This window comes from Diceros bicornis, chromosome 20, assembly GCF_020826845.1.
Source record: "Diceros bicornis minor isolate mBicDic1 chromosome 20, mDicBic1.mat.cur, whole genome shotgun sequence".
NCBI lineage: Eukaryota > Metazoa > Chordata > Mammalia > Perissodactyla > Rhinocerotidae > Diceros > Diceros bicornis.
The window spans coordinates 52969686-52987390 of NC_080759.1; the positions used below are offsets into that span (position 1 = coordinate 52969686).

Consider the following 17705-nt stretch of genomic DNA (forward strand, 5'->3'; position numbering starts at 1 on the left):
GCTAAAGGGAAGAAAGCCAGATGTTCAACTTCTGACCTCCTTCCCAATTATTCCAATGCCCAATCCAGTGCCCATTCTACTACAATAATCAAGGAGTGAAAAGTTTATAACATGCTTGCTCAACAAAAACGATCAAATCCAGTCCATGTTTAGACCAGGGTTTCTGCACGCTGGCTCTGATGACATTTTGGAACAGATAATTCTCTTGTAGAGGACTGTCCCGTGTATTGCAGGATGTTGAGCAGCATCCCGGGCCTCTACTTGCTGAACGCCAGTGACATCTTCTGGTTGTGACAACCAAAAATGTCTTCAGGTGTTACCAAATGTCCCCTGGGGAGGACACTGTTTTAGACATATTGTCTAAAATATCACTGTTTTACGCATTATTTCAAGACAAGGTTTACAACAGGCAACATAGTTACATGGTCAAATTTATCTCTTCCAAAGCAGACAGCTAGAGTTTTATTTTGGCTCCACCACTCAGGCTTGTTACCATCTCTAAGTCTAAGTTTTCTCCTCTGTAAAATGAAAATAAAGTACATAAGCCTAGTTAGGGATTAAAGAATTCAAGTATGTTAATAGCGAAACTTGACAACTGACTTTTAGTACACGCTCACTTTATTACTTAAGATTATTTTTCTGCCTGTTCTTTAAGCCTAAGCAAATCTAAATTTCCTTAGATTTCTTTTCCTCAATACTGACCACAGACCAGGCCCAGACTTTTTTGTATTTGAGTGAAAGGCCCTTCATGATCTCATCCCAAACTTGCTTTCCAGCCCTGTCTCCAACGTCCCCCATTCCCGGGCACCCCTTCTCCCCGCAGCCTCCTGGTCCACAGACTTACCTGAACCATGCTGAATGTACACCTTTCCCAAATATATCAACCCCTCCAATGACCCCATACCTTCAGAAGTCCTGTTCCCTCGCTTGTATTTGTCTTTTCCAGAACATTTTTGCCTTGTGAGCCACTCCTCATCCTTAAGGATTAAGACCTTATATGAAGAAGCCAGACCATATACTGAATTCTGGCCCAAACGAGAGGGACAGGTTATTTCCTCTAGGCCTTCAGCAATTTCTCTGGAGTCCATCTCCATGGCCAGCAAAAAATCCAAACAGAATCTCATTTAAGTGAAATAGAGCTGTTCTAGAAAAAGAGACTTGGATGTAAATCATTCCCTCAAACCTTCTGTTGGGGGGCGGGGCGTGGTGCTCCTTTAGCATCTATCTTGTGAAATTGAGGAGAGCATTTGAAAACATCGGTACTCTCTGAGAGGGTAACTGCCACCGTGGCTGAGTCCTGGAGGAATGCAGTTAGGGCAACCAGAAGTCAACTGCCTGGACACACAGTCCCCTCCTACCCAATCCTGGAGACAACTGAGTCATTTTAAATACTAACTTACTTTATTCTTTGGTCTTATCTGGCTTTCTGATCTCTCTCACCCCCTTTCACTCTATCCCAGAGTAGTCCCCCCCACCCAGCGCCCCACCCTCACGGGTTTTCACTGCATCAAATGAGGATTGGGTCCTGGTGGCTCCAGGCTTTCTTTCACGCTGTGGGGAATGTCCTTTCCCCCATGGAGCTTAGAGTGGGGGGAGTATGTTGGGGGGAGACAGGTAACAATAAATAATAATAATAAAAGCAGTAGAAGAGAACTTCAGATAGTCATAAGTACTGTGGATAAAACAGGGCAGTAGGGTAGAGATGACTTGGGGTGGGGCGTCTTTGGTTAGAAGCTACAAGGAGATCCCCTCAGAGACATTTGAACTGAGACCTACTGAAGACAAGAGAGGCCCACGCAGAGGCAGGAGGGAAAAGCCTTCTTGGAAGTACCAAATCTTGAGATGGAAACAGGGGTACTGTTTTCAAGAGGAAGGAAGGAGGTTGGAGTGAGAGGCACAGAAATAGCCCAGAGTCGTATTTGTGGGGCCTCACTAGCAGAGTTGAGGAGTTGGATCTTTTTGAAGTGGAGTGGGAAGCCACTGGAGGGTTTAAGCCATATGGTTACAAGATTGATGCATAGAAAAGACTGCTCAGGTTGGCAGCATGGAGAATGACTGTGTGTCTGTCTGTGCGTATCTGTGTCTGTTTGTGTGTCGGGGGCGGGGGGCACTTTAGGAATGACTGATTGGCCACAGCAATGACCCTTGATTTTCCTATAGTCACCAGTAGAATTGAGGAAACACTCCCCCTGCCAAGATGCTTCCTTCACTCATTCCTTCACGCCTTCATTCTTTTAAAACACATTTACATAGTGTCTATTATGTACCAGGGAGTGTTGTATGTGCCAGGTAACAAAGATGACCAAAAGAGTCATGGCCCTGGCCTCAAAGAACTTACCGCAGAGTGGAGAGGGAGCTGGTAATCGGTCGCAGTCCACAACATAATGGTGGCATTTCTGATTCAGCACTGCATGGATGGGAATCCAGGAGGGCTTCACTGAGGAAGTCTCAGAGAACCCAAGGCCCCAAGTTTGAGTGAGAGGCCACTGGGCCAGGACCGTTCCAGGTGGCAGGAACAGAGGCAGGAGAGAGCACTGCCCGCCCGTCCACCGGTATGACCAGTGCTGAGAGCCAGGGGAAGGCGGTATGACATGAGGCTGGCGAGGTAGGAGATGGCAAGTCCAGCAAGGCCTCGAGGGCCATAGGAATATCCTGGTCTTTATCCCAAGGACAGTGGGAACTACTGAGGGTCTTAAGCAAGATAGTGGCACAATTGTTTTTGCATGTTTGCATATCTAGATGATTTAAGTAGGAAGAATGGTGAGGTGGGAGGTGACTAGCATGGTCAGCAGGGTGAAAGGTGAGAAACTAGGTCTAGGAGGACAGTAGTGGCGATGGAGGGGATGTTTGCAATTCCAGAAGTTTCAGGGAGAAGCTGACAATAGCCTTTCTTTTGACCTAAGAGTGAAGAGCTTAGATTCCTCCCAGATTCATGATTCTTTGGAAAGTCCATCTGTTCTGAGTTTGGGCTGTGTGTGTGTGTGTGTGTGTGTGTGTGTGTGTGCGTGCATGCACGCACATGTGCGTGCATGTGTACAGAGTCCCTAAGACTGTTCCTCTAGAGCTCTTGTTCCAAAGATGTTTTGTTTATTGCACTAACATTGGATTATAACATTGTATAAATTTCAGGTGTACATCATTATACTTCTATTTCTGCATAGATTACATCGTGTTCACCACCCAAATACTAATTACAAACCATCACCACACACATATGCCGATTATCCCTTTCGCCCTCCTCCCTCCCCCCTTCCCCTCTGGTAACCACCAATCCAATCTCTATCTCTATGTGTTTGTTTATTGTTGTTATTATCTACTACTTCATGAAGGAAATCATACGGTATTTGACATTCTCCCTCTGACTTATTTCACTTTGCATAATACCCTCAATGTCCATCCACGTTGTCACAAATGGCTGGATTTCGTCGTTTCTTATGGCTGAGTAGTATTCCATTGTGTATATATACCACATCTTCTTTATCCATTTGTCCCTTGATGGACACTTAGGTTGCTTCCAAGTCTTGGCTATTGTGAATAACGCTGCAATGAACACAGGGGTGCATATATCTTTACGCGTTGGTGTTTTCAAGTTCTTTGAATAAATACCCAACAGCGGAATAGCTGGATCATATGGTAGTTCTATCCTTGATTTTTTGAGGAATCTCCATACCGTTTTCCATAGTGGCTGCAGCAGTTTGCACTCCCACCAGCAGTGTATAAGAGTTCCCTTCTCTCCACATCCTCTCCAACACATGTTGTTTTCTGTCTTGTTAATTATAGCTATTCTGACAGGAGTGAGGTGATATCTCGTAGTTTTGATTTGCATTTTCCTGATAGTTAATGATTCTGAACATCTTTTCATGTGTCTGTTGGCCATCTCTATATCTTCCTTGGAGAAGTGTCTGTTCAGGTCTTTTACCCATTTTTGAATTGGGTTGTTAGTTTTTTTGTTGTTGAGATGCATGAGTTCTTTATATATTTTGGAGATTAAGCCCTTATCAGATGTATGGTTTACAAATATCTTCTCCCAATTGTTAGGTTGTCTTTTCATTTTGTTGATGGTTTCCTTTGCTGTGTAGAAGCTTTTTAGTTTGATGTAGTCCCATTTGTTTATTTTTTCTATTGTTTCTCTTGCCCGGTCAGACGTGGTGCTTGAAAATATGTTGCTAAGACCGATGTCGAAGAGCGTACTGCCTATGTTTTCTTCTAGAAGTTTCATAGTTTCAGGTCTTACATTCAAGTCTTTAATCCATTTGGAGTTAATTTTTGTGTATGGTGTAAGGTAAGGGTCTACTTTCATTTTTTTGCATGTGGCTATCCAGTTTTCCCAACACCATTTGTTGAAGAGACTTTCTTTTCTCCATTGTATGTTCTTGGCTCCTTTGTCGAAGATTAGCTGTCCATAGATGTGTGGGTTTATTTCTGGGCTTTCGATTCTATTCCATTGATCTGTGTGTCTGTTTTTGTGCCAGTACCATGCTGTTTTGGTTACTATAGCTTTGTAGTATATTTTGAAATCAGGGAGTGTGATACCTCCAGCTTTGTTCTTTTTTCTCAGGATTCCTTTAGCTATTTGGGGTCTTTTGTTTTTCCATATAAATTTTAGGATTCTTTGTTCTATTTCTTTGAAAAATGTTGTTGGAACTTTGATAGGGATTGCACTGAATCTATAGATTGCTTTAGGAAGTATGGACATCTTAACTATGTTAATTCTTCCAATCCAAGAGCATGGAATATCTTTCCATTTCCCAAAGATGTTTTTGATAGGTGCCATGTAAGCCTAATAGAGCAATTACCATCCGGTTAATAAAATAGGCTGAAATGAATTCTTTACTAATCACTTTCCAATAGCATGGGCTTCCCTGAATTCATCTTAGCCATCCAGTCTTTACATAACACTTTTAATTTTCATTTACAGGTGTTCTGTAGATTTTGATTTAATTTGTACAAAGAATATAATTTTAGGAGGCTGCTGTTAAAGGAAGAGGGACTGTGCTATCTCAATGTTGCAGAGGTAGTTTAGAATCATGCAACAAAAGGAAATTAAATTAAAAAGAAAAACAGGCATCCTGTGTTTTAATCCATAATTGTTTTCTGCTGTGATCACATAGCCAAGAAGAATTCAATAGTTTGTCCATTATCAGCAATCATTTAGGTGTTTTGTAGCAAATGTATTACTGTACTATATATGTCCTTTTGAAAATGTGTGAGTCTGCCTAAGATATTAGGTACATTTATTAAATACTTAACTCACATGAAATCGAATGTGTTATCTTTCTAATAAAAACTAAGCCAACTCAAAAGGAGTCCTATTGTCTTCAATGGCTATGAGGGAAGCACCAAGATGGTTTGAGGTTTGCTTGACAACCTCCGCCAGTTGTGATAAAGGAAAGATAAAGAGAACAGGTTAGCATCTACGAGGAAACTTTTAACCTTTGTCTGTTCCTTCTCTCTGTCGTTTGTCATGACTCCTCTTCTCAGGTGACAGTACTGGCCTGGCATCAATAGGATGTACGCATCTGAGTTGTTTTCCAGCAGTTGAGTGCTTGTTACAGAGCCTTCTCACTTCTCTTCCATCCTGTCCTTTGAGTAAATAGTAGCCTTTTGTGGCTCGTGGGGTCAAGTTTTTATCTGTGGTCTCAGAGGTTGCTTTTTTTATTTCTCTGTTAAAAATTGGTTCCCTGCTACAGGAACAGAATCCATACAGTTGGCCTTGTTCACTCCATGTTCTTACTGGTTGAGCTGATTGATTTCGTAAAAGAATATTAATTTGCATAATGGTACCATCAACCTTATGTTTTAGAATGGATTTAAATATCTTAGAGCGTAGTTCTTAAAATTAAGTAAACAACCAGCTTCTTAGAGTAGCTCAGATGTAAAAAAGGAGGTTACGGGAAAAGAAGGTACAATGCATAAAATTTATTAACATCGTATGAATAAACCTAACTCTTTTTTTTTAACACTTATATAGCTTATTTATTTTTGGTCTATAAATGAAATTAAACCTAACTCTTTAAATAAATGATTTTCTTTTATAATGTCTTCTTGTTGCTATACTTGTATCCCTAGAGAATCGTTTAGGGACTCTGTCTATTTTTAAAGAAGAGATTATGATAATAATAACAACAATAATAATTATAAAAATAATAAAGATGATGACATCAACTGCTATTATGACATTTTGGATTGGACTCACCCGATTATATTTTCTCTTGTCTGGTAATTTAGCTAAATGCTGTACTTAAATCAGACTGTTGAAGCAATGTATTAGAAAATAAATGCGACCTTATAAATTATCCATTTAAGCCCAAATGAAAAATGTATATATTAATAAAATCATGTGCCATTTGTCATTTTTTTCATAGTCTTCATAAACATGTAACTTCAGCTGACAGATTTAAAATTATATACGTATACATGTGTATATATGTTTATGTATACACGTATGTACTTCCAAACCATTTACTCAAGGAAATCTTTTCAAATCTTTTTTTAAGTGAGTACATGTGTAAGAAAACCGGAACAACCGATTGTGAAATAGTCCCAGGTAAACTCTTAAGTGCATTTCATAAATGAGTTAACCGTATGTCAACAGTGTGGCAGGATTTCTCTCTCACGTTCTCCCGCCTTCCTTTTGTTCAGAGAATTTGGATGGAGAGACCCAGAACTGCCTGAAGTGATTCAGATGTTGCAACATCAGTTTCCGTCGGTCCAGTCTAATGCTGCAGCCTATTTACAACACCTCTGTTTTGGAGACAATAAAATTAAAGCTGAGGTAAGTGCTACTTGGATTCTCAAATGACTGGTGTCAAATTCATCATCTCTTAAATTTTTAGAATAATCTTGAAAGGGGAAAGAAATAGGAAAATTAAAGTTATGTTGTCAAAATTTAGATCCATATTTAAGACTGAAACATAGCACTTTTCATCTAATTAATTGGCATGTGGCATGCCTATGCGTACATTCTTGTTTTTTAATATTTGACTACTGAAGAATAGATGACCCAGAGTACGTGCCAGTATCAACAGAGGCAAGATTGTCAGATGCTGTACTTTTGGTGTGATTTGCCTTTCTCTTCCCAATTCCATCTCTGGAGTCATCTCTGCCCCTAAAGCCTAAAGAAATACAAAGCATCTTTTGTTGTCTCCTGAAATTACAAGGTTACTATAGTCAGTATATGGTATCATTTGTCCTTCCTGGAAAACTCATTGATAAGATGGGAACTTTAGGCAGTAAGCCAGCTGTGCGTTAAAACCAAGCATTCTGAGCCATTTACAAAGATACCACTGGGTATAATATGGGTATATGTGTTTTATTAAAGAGATTATTGTCTGTGTCCATCATGTCAACAATTGTTAACAAACTCTGTGTTTTGGAATACTTTAAAGTGCATACATTGTGGTGTGTGATATTTCTGGAAAATCACATTGGTCAGCACAGCTAACTCTGATTTTTTAGACAACAGACAAGCATTTGCATATAAGCAGCTGAGTAATCAAATTTTTAAAAAAGATTTTATAAGCTATAAAGAGTCATCTCCATATCATGTAAGCAATTTTGAGGATGAGTGTAAATTAGTTTAAGAGTGGAAAGAAGAGATTTGAAGATATAATTGCAATTTATTACAGATTTTGCTTGCTTGCACTGGGATGTATATAGCCTAGCAGCTTTTCATCATTTTTTCTGTCTCTCTGCCACTGGGACTACAGAGGACTTGATCCATGCTTGTTCTTAGAAAAGTCATATTGTTTTGTAGAATGAATATAGAGCAGTGGTTCTCAGCCAGGTGTAATTTTGCCTCTCAAGGGACAGTTGGCAGCATCTGGAGATATTTTTGGTTGTCACAGCTGGAGAAGGTGGTGGTGGCACCATTAGCATCTAGTAGGTAGTGGTCAGAAATGCTGGAAAATATCCTATAATGCACAGGGCAACCCCCACAACAAAGAGTTATCCAGTCCCAAATATCAATAGTGCCAAGGCTGAGATAGAGAAAAATATTGTCCATCTACGATAAATTTAAAAATGTCAAAAAATACTATTAAAATGATCTAAAAAGAAATTAAAGTTATATGGCTCCTGTCCCAAATGGAAATTATCTTCATCATTCTCTGCCTTTAACAGAAAACAAAATAGCCATTCAAAATGAAGGACAGATTTCTGATTAGGGGAATCCCACCCTGTCATTTTTTGAAGATTATAACTTTGAGGGTTTCTCTAAAGGCCATGAAAGCATTGCATTCCATTATTGGCATAAAGTTGATTCAGAAGTGTTGTGGTACCCCAACAAAAGCAGGATGGACTCCTACCCAAAATTTGTTCTTATGTCAAGACTGATGACACCATACACACCCTAGGAGAGGGTGAAAAGATGGAATACTCTCATAATGAGGCTTATGAAGGTGAGCAGTGTGGCTCCCAAGCAGGGTTGACCATGGCTTGAGAGAGCAGGAAAGAAGACTGTCTTGAGGATTTTATGGTCGTTAGAGGGTAGGGCTGGCGAGGTTGTCACAAGTGGCCAGGGGCTTGCATGGTTTGAACTTCCTACTGGTGCCAATGGAAGAGGCACCGAGTTTTGTTATCAGCTTGCTCAGATGTGGGCAGAGGGGAAGAGGGAGGCTGAGTCTTAAAAGCTGTCAGAAGCCAAACATCAAAAAATGGAGTCAAGCTCTTTATTATAAGGAGTCATGCGGTCAGGCAGTACAGACATCACGGCCTGGGGAGGTTTGAAGTCACTAGTCTAACTGGCTCTGTCTACATGATCCAGGGACTGGCCTTGAAGCCTCTCAGTAGCAATGATGCCCAACAGCGGGCTAGAGACTTATATGTGGCCACATCAGAAACACCCCCAGTGCCCTGTGGTAGACAAGGTGGTGCAATGGAAGGATGACCAGCACACGCATCAGTGTCGCAGATGCATCTTCTGATGCCGCTTCCCTGCTCACCAGCTGTGTTTCCTTGAATGAACTGATTGACCTCTCAAGCCGCTTTTCCTGCCTTTAAAATAGAGATGCTGATACGTCCAGTGTAGAGTCTATGTAGGGAATAAATGACTTAATGTACGGAAAACGTTTAGCAGTGACATAGTCATTCATTTATATTCTGTTTTGGCCAGCAACACAGTTAAGACACTCAAGTTACTATTTTATCTTATGTGTGTATGCCCACATCTGTGTGTACATGTGCTTATTTTTTTATTTTGCTGTGGTTGCCCTCAGGGTTGCCTATATCACCTCTCGCTGCTTGGAGATTCTTCCAACAGCTGGCTCTTAGAGCAGTGTTCATATTACAGACATCCTTCCTCTGCTCCACCTCCTAAAGGCTCCGAACACTGCCAGGACCTCATGATAATGTTCGCCTGGTTCCTGCGAGGCTGGGGTGAGAAGGAGGGGTGATGTAGGGCACAGCCTGAAACCAGGTTGACAAAAGGAGATCGAAGTTGGTAAAAGCCAATGGAACAGAGAAAGTGCAAAAGGCTTAAATAAAATACAAAGTGAGCCATCTGGACTTTCCCTTTCTCTCTCCTTCAGTCACACAGGGAGCGCACATGCATACCCATACACAGACACGCACAGACTTGTAACCTCTGATAGGGATTTTGCACCCAACTGTTTTGTTCTCTCATCCTAACTCAGGGCCCAGACCTTTAGTAATGGTTCTCCCTTTGTGACGGATGGCTTCCTGTCATGTTTTCATATACAGGTATTGATTTTTGTAATTACCTGTTGTCCAAATACTAATCTTGCAGGCACTAGCCTTTGCAAATTTGCTCAGTCTTCTAGTCTTTCTATTGCATTTTATTGAATTGATTTAGCCCTTCAGTCTACATTTCATTATTGGTATTGACTTTGTTCACACAATGGCTAGGCCATTGAGCAAAAGGCAGAATTAAATCTCCTATATGTGGAGGGTCATAAATCATACCTTTCTCATTCCTTATTACAGTGCTTTGTACAGTTTTCATATAATGAAACCAAGAAATTCAGTTTTGTTCAAAATAATGCCAGATCTTAGAGATACAAAGTTGAGAATTCACTTCCATACCTCGGCTGATTTGAAAGCCCTGTCCCTCACTCTTCCTCCTGGCCCAGTGAACTTGGATTTAAGGCAGTCTCCTGGTTCCCCTTCCAGCAGAGAGGTGGAAATGAGGGGAGAGGTTGGGTGTGGTCAGTTGGGCAACCACCAGTGACTAAGATAGAGTCTGCAATCCATGGGGTGCCCTGATCTGGGGCAGAATACTTTGAAGACCAGCAAGTGTCCAAACATTGAGATATGAGGTTCAGAGTTCAGAGCCAGACTGAGATGAGATCAGAAGAAAAGCAATGGAGGAAAAGTTAAAGAAGAAGGGGGAGGGAGAAAGCATAAGGAGAGGGTCTGGGTCATTGATGCAAACACACCAACTTTGTGCAGCTCCTTTTCATGGACTAATGAATATCTGATATGTAGGTGGGTCCCCTTGCTTTAAAGGGCAGAGGCGTGATTGGCATGAATGGGTGTCAGTAACATTTGAACTATGTCTGCCATCTACACTGTCTCCTAGATTGTTGGGAATGTCACAATAAATTGAGCTGTAGATGATCTAGAGAGTTATTAGACATGAAAATTAGCTCATGTGTGTGTACTACAGGCATCTTTTAGGAGATGCTTAAATGTTGATAACTTCTCAGTACTTTTTCGTAAATCTTTTCCTTATTCTTTCCAGGAACTCCTCCTCAGTTAAGAATATTAAGAACACCGTATTGATTTGGGGATAAGACCAAGTGCTTTTCATGGGTTGTGATGACTTGAGTTTATTTATGCTCCTCCCTCCTGCATTTGCTGCCATTTCTTCTCATGCACACATTAGAGTAGGCACTAATATTCAGGTGGACACCCCATATTCACACCTGGACAGTCATACACAAACAGGAGCATATATATGCATGTGTACGCTATATGGTGGCATTTAAGGTAATGTCTTGCCTGGAGATTAAAAAGTATTTGCACATTTTCAAGTGATAAGAAGTGATTATTTTTAAAATGTAAAATTTTTGAATATTTTAATTCATTTCATTATACATTAATAAATTAAATTTAATAAAGTTTTAAATTAATTTAATAAAAAATTTAAATTTAAAATTTTTAAATAATTTTAAAATATATTTTTTTAAACATTAGACCAGACACTTAAATAGCATGCCTTTTTAAAAAACTCAAACTTTAATGTTACCTGTGAGAAGGACCGACTTGTATTCACTTCCCTATGATGGAAATAGCTGGTGACCACCACTGATGAAGATTTAGTTTCGATTTTTGGCCTGATTGCCTCTTTTTCGGCTATCAAATATGCAACCAAAGTGTTGGAAGATCTTATACAGTAAACTTATGCAGTTTGAAGATAACAACAATTTCTCTGGGAAACCAACACTGATTTTATTTTCCTAACTCCTGACAAGCCTCTTCCCAATTGCCTTACCATCTAACTCCAATAAAACATTTTTTTGTTTTTAAAGAAATGGAATCTTTAGTTCTAGTGGAAACAAGAGTTTATCGACAGCCTGTTTTGTGTTAGTAGGAGAATCAGGTATTAATAATATATACAGATCTTACCTTTAAGGAATCCACAACCTCCTGGGCAGACAGTATGTAAACAGGGCAATGTGACTCCATGTGGTAAGCACCATGAAAGGGCAAGGCCCCAGTCTGTGACAGTGCTTACAAAATGCTTAAAGTCCAGCCTGCGGAGTGAGAGAAAGCTTCCTGCTTCCTCAGGTGATGACTGTTGAATTTTAAGTTGAAGTTCCCAGAAAAATATAGCCTAATCCATACTCACTTAGAATTGAGGGAAGAGGACTCAGATTTCAGAATACCAGTCCTTTGGAGGTTCTGTGTGTGTGTCTGTGAACATGTCCACGTGGTTTCAATATATTTGTACCATTTACACTAATTTTTTTTTTCCAAATTGGCATTATTATTCTTTAGTGATGCTAACTAGAACATAGAAATTGACTGCTGTGTATTAAAATATGTATACTTTTGCCCTCCCCCATAATTTTTATTTTACTCAGACTGATTTAGAGCATTCCACATGTTCAAAAAAATTCAGATTTGTTCCTGTCTACTACACTTAAAGTGTTTCATAATTTCTATTTTATTCTTGCTTCTTTCTACCTCATATAGTTCAAGAGAAGGTACTATCCATCTTTTCAGTTGATTACCTCTTTCCTTCATCATAAATTGTTCCATATTTTTTGAAAAAGAGCCTATATTAGTTGCTAGACATCAGTAGACAGTATACCATTGAGCTTATGGCACGGGCTCTGGAGCCAGGCTGGTTGCTCTACTGCTTTCTTGCTCCATGATCTTGGGCAAGTTTCTTAACCTCTCTGAGCCTCAATCTCCCAGACTTTAAAATGGCAGGAGAATTCACATCACTGCAGAGATAATGCACGTAGACTGCCAGCCAGAGGAAATGGTTAAGAAGTGTGGTTATTGTTAGTATATGTTGAAAATATAAGTTAAGGAAATTGTACGTATTCTGCTTTACTTGTATTGTTCATCATTCACATTTTGAAATCTATTATCAGCTATAGCAGGCATTGAAAGCACATGCTGTGTGTGGCTCTATGCTGAGCCATTGTTGAAACAAGCAGATTCACCCACTGCCTTTAGGAAGTTAGAATCAAAGAACCATTGGCACATGCCAACATGAAAGAATACATATATAAACACGTCCAAATGCTTAATGCACTGATATTAGGTGAAAGCAGAACTAATGGATATATTCATTCAACAGATAGTCATGGATTAGCCAAAAAGTTCTAGGCTGTGTTCTTCACCCTGATGATATAGCAGTGAATAAACTAGACCCAGATGAGTAGGAAGGAGGCAACAGTAAACAAATAAAGACATAAATCTATCCTATGTCATAAATCTATCCTGTGTCAGATGATAGTGATCCTGGCCATGAAGAAAACACGGCATGGTAATGGGGGTAGAGAGTGATGGGTGTGTGGGGGGTAGGGATCAACTGCTATCTTACATACATACGGTTGGTCAGGAAAGTCGTCTCTGAGAAGCAGCGTTTGAGCAGAGCCTGAAGGCAGTGAGAGAGAGCCATAGTCAGTTCTCAGGAGGAGTGTTCCCATGCCCAAGGCAACAAACAAGCCTGAAACAAGGGTGTGCTGCTTTTGTGCTCCAGTAATGTGTTAGTTTCCTGGGGCTGCTGTAACAAAGTACCAAAACTGGGTGGCATGAAATGAGACAAGTTTATTCTTTCACAATTCTGGAGGCCAGAAGTCCAAGGTCAAGGTACTAGCAGGGCCGGCTCCCTTTGAGACTCTGAGAGGATGCTTCCTTACCTCTTCCTAGCTTTTGGTGTGGCCCTCAATCCTTGGCGTTCCTTGGCTTATAGATGCATCACCCCAATCCCTGCCTCTGACATCATGTGGCCTTCTCCTCCCTATGTGTCTCTCTCTGTGTCTCTTCTCCTCTTCTTATAAGGACACCAGTCATATTGGATGATGGCCCACCCTAGTGACCTGATCGTAATTTGATTACATCTGCGAAGACCCTGTTTCAAAATAAGTTCACATTCATAGGTACCTGAGGTTAGGATTTCAATATATCTTTTGGGAGGGCACAATTCAACCCATAGCAGGGTGGCTGGGACCTAGCTAATGAGAGGGAGAGGAGTAGAAGATGAGATCAGAGAGGTAAGTGTCCAGGGTTGGGTTGTGTAGGCTTCGCAGGCCAAAGTTCTTATCTTCAGAGAAGAAAAATCTGGGCTTGCTCCTTGGCAAGGTGGTTTGGGAAGTAGCACATTTCAAGAAAGAATGCTTAGAGAGATTTTGGAATCCATTAAACGGTCAAAGGAGAGAGTAGCTGTTGATATGAAAGAAGATGGGAGAAGCCCTGAGGAGAAGGTGAATAGAGAAATGAAGTGAGTAGCGTTGCCCTGGAAAATGTAAAAGGGTACACTCTGAGAAGAAACCAAAAAAGGAAGGCACGTGACCTCGGTAGTGTCTTGTGGTGATCCCAAAGTGATTGAGAATGCAAGATAAAAACCGAGTGGCTGTTGGATATGAGGGAAATGTGGGTAGTTTCTGAGAGGACGTGGAGGCATTTGGAAAGATTCTGAGGTAAAGGAGAAAGATTCAGAAATGAGAGAATCTCTGTAAGTGGGAGGGGAGGGAGAGGCTTTGACTGAGAACCTTCCAGGACATGCTGTGGAGAAGTGACCAGGAGCCAGGAGGCAGATGAGGGAGCTCTCCTCTGAGATTGGTGACTAGGAAGATAGTAATGTCCATGTGCATAGGAAACAGCTGGTGACAGTGACAGTTAGGTCTGCATAAAGAAAAAGAGGAAGACAGTGACTTTAACAAACAGCTGTAAGACTCATATTCCAGAATGTTATGTGATCTCATCATGTTTAAATCCCCAGGGCAGAAGGAAGAGTGTGGAGCGTGATAAGGGCCAGGACTACTGGTTGGAGGAGGGAGGTTGGTTCTAGGTCTGGGGGAGTTGTTGGCTCCATGGAGAAGTTAAGGCTTCTCGGGGAATACAACCTTTTTGAACACAGGAGAGATGCTATATGTGATCCACACTGAACTCCATTACAACCGGAAGCTAAAACTGAACGAATGAAGAAGATGGCCCAATATATTTTTTTTTTTTTTACTTTCATGAAGGCTTGGTCTTTCACGCATGAAAGATGATGGAAGAGGCAGAATAGAGAGTTATTGGACCAGTGCTTGCAGCAGAAAGGGCCATGAGTCATCCTCAGCGGAGGAGATAATAAGTGGGCAATGGTGCTAACAGGCTGGGACAGAATTACAACTAAAAAGAGCAAGTTTGATTCCACTGAGTATATATCAACCTGGCGGCTCTATTCCCATGCATGGGAGGGGGAATCAGAATCACGGTCTTTGGGAATATGGAGAAAGAAGCAAAGATAAAGGCATCCAGAGACACCACATGGTGATGATTTGGCGGCCGGCCTTTTTTTTTTTTTTTTTTTGGTGAGAAAGATTAGCCCTGAGCTAACATCTGTGTCCATCTTCCTCTATTTTCTATGTGGGACGCCCGCCTCAGCATAGCTTGATAAGCAGTGCGTAGGTCCATGCCCAAGATCTGAACCTGCAAACCTCGGGCGGCCAAAGCGGAGCGTGTGAACTTAACCACTACGCCACCCGGCCTGCCCCTCGGCAGCCTTTATTACTTAAGGGTAAACCAGACTGATGAAATGGCAGGGATGCCTGGGCCTTAGTGACACTCTGTCTCTCCCTGCCATATACATCTCTTTCTTTCACATTTTGCTGTTACACCTCTCTGCCCTTCTGTCTCCATCTCCTGCCCTTTTAGCTCTTCTCTCTTTTCCTTTCTAAACCTGGGCCTATCATGGCATCCATTAGCCATCCAGAGGCTTGTCCTGGCCTTGGGCTAAAGAGACTGAGGGCTTTTATGGCAAAGGCCTCTGGGGAGGATCAAATGTCAGCCTGACACTTTTGTGTGACGTACCAAGTAAGTCCTTCCTCCTGGCCCCGGAGGTCACTGAATAGAGACTTCGGCAGATATAGCTCTCCAGGAGGAAATGAATTGATCATTACCAGGACCAAGTTCAAAAAGGGCCTAGTTCTTGATAGAAGACTAGTCTTCCTAGAAGCCATAGTGACCTCACTGGATTGATGGCCTCTTCCATTGAGACGTTTAACAGGAGCACTAGGAGAGAGAAGGAAATCATGTTGGGGAAAACTGGACATAAGGATAGGATCAGCCTATAGTTTGTAGGTGGCAGCAGAAAAGGAAAACTGCCATCTCCTTCCCAGACTGGCTGTCAGCTGAGCTTCTGAGCTGGTGACTTGCTTTGTGCTACAAGAACTCAAGGGAGAGAGAGAAAAGAGGTACAGTCAGACTTAATGAGCAAGGACTGTATTCCCTCAAGTTTGAGATCTTTTCAAGGCAGATGGACCATGGCAGGAGAGAAGAGACTCATGGTGTAGAAGATGTAGACATGTTCCCATGGGACTGTGTGGGCATTGGTAGATGCAGCTTGGGGCAGCAGAGAGCTATAACCACCTGGCTGCACCACTTCCAGAACCAAGAGCCATACTGGTAGAGAAAAAACCAACAGTCACAGACAGCCTTGGGGCCTGCCTTTGTGTGAGGAAACATCTCTTCTTCCTCCCACCTCAACAGCAAAGGAGAAAGAACAAGGAGGAAGGCGGAGGGTGAGAAGAACACACCAAGTTGCTGGAACTTACCTCCAGCCTGTTCCGGGAGGGTGGGATGTTGAAGAATGCAAAGGAGGCGAGCACTGAAGTTGTAACATGGACAGACTTCATTCTTTGTAACTGGAATGAGACCATTTTAATAACCAAAAGTAAATGCAAGTCAAGGAATCAGACTGATATTGGATTGAAATGTAGCCACCCTGCAGCAGTGTCTTGATTAAAACCACCAGGTACAGAAGATTCTCTTTGCAAGACAGTGATGAGTCAAAAAGCAGTCTCTGAAAGTGGATCAGGACTCGGGAACAATGATGCAGCAGGCGTTCTTCTAATCTCTTTGAAGTTTCTTTGCTGGGTTCACTAAAACTCAGTTTGGGTTATTTTAACTTTATTTCTTCTTGGGGCCATGTTATCCTTCTATTTCAATGGGTTATCTTTTTATCTGCCCACTCCCTGAAATGGTTTGTGTTCTTTCCAATAATTAACCAAAGAAACAAATGACCTATCTAAATGTCAGTCCATTTGCATTTGTATCACAGGTGGAGGGACCCTGGTTCTAACCTAGAGATTTCTCACAGTGCTTTGTTTTCTTAACACATTTCTGCATGAGAGCTCCCAGAGCATATTTTAGAAAGGAAGACCTATCCCTGAAGAGCTAATTCTTCCTTCAGGGACACAATCCAACTTTATATCCAACCTAAACTTCTTCAGCTAGCATTTACAGTCATTTCTTTTTCTTTATCTTTGGGAGAGAAGGCAGAAAAACCCTGGCCTCCGTCCTCCTGCTAAAACGGCTTCTTATTGCTGCCCATTCACCACCATTAGGCCTTGTTTCCAAGTGAGAAATCTCTAAATTGTTGAGCCAAGGAAGAGGCATCTTGTTTATCTGTCATCCTTTTGATTTTTCCCTTCCAAACACTCTCTAGGTTTTCCTGGCACACAGAATTAGAGAGAACATTTTGTCAAAATACTGATAGAAACAGCGCAAGAGGCCTCCATATCATGTTCTGTCCATACATAGATGATAATGCACACTTCTTTCTCTGATTTCATTGTAGTTCCGTGCTTTCCTATATTTCCACAATCTCTGTTTCATTAATCCACTCTAAGTAAATGATCTTGCACTTACCCTTTTTGAGCCTCTGACTACTTTTCCATCTTCACCAAGGTTATTGTTCCATTTCATTCTAAATCCAAAGTTTTAGACCTCCTAACCCGATGGCACTTATAAATGCATTAATGACCTTGCTGTCTGTGCTTGCCTGCGCCATCTTGGAACCTCTTACCACCAATGGAACTGGATAGCATGGAGGACAAGAGCCTCCCTGACTTGAACAAGAGCCTCAATTGACTTAAGTGTATGCAAATTTCTAGTTCAGCCACACTTTAGGCATTCAAAATCAGATTCTTATTGGAAGAAATGTGTCTTTATACCAAAACTATCCCAGAGATGTTTTGTCACATCTCTTCCCCATTAGCTGCACTCCATTATGACAAATG

General features: G+C 41.3%; 1 protein-coding gene across 10 annotated transcripts in view; it reads left to right on the forward strand.

Annotated features, from left to right (window-relative positions):
* CTNND2 (catenin delta 2) overlaps positions 1–17705 on the forward strand; it is an 892220-nt gene that overhangs the window by 644257 nt on the left and 230258 nt on the right. For all 10 annotated transcript variants that reach the window (XM_058564342.1, XM_058564335.1, XM_058564340.1 and 7 more), the window contains one exon: positions 6643–6775. In XM_058564342.1, the coding sequence (XP_058420325.1) occupies positions 6643–6775 (133 nt within the window). The remainder of the gene's footprint in view (positions 1–6642; positions 6776–17705) is intronic.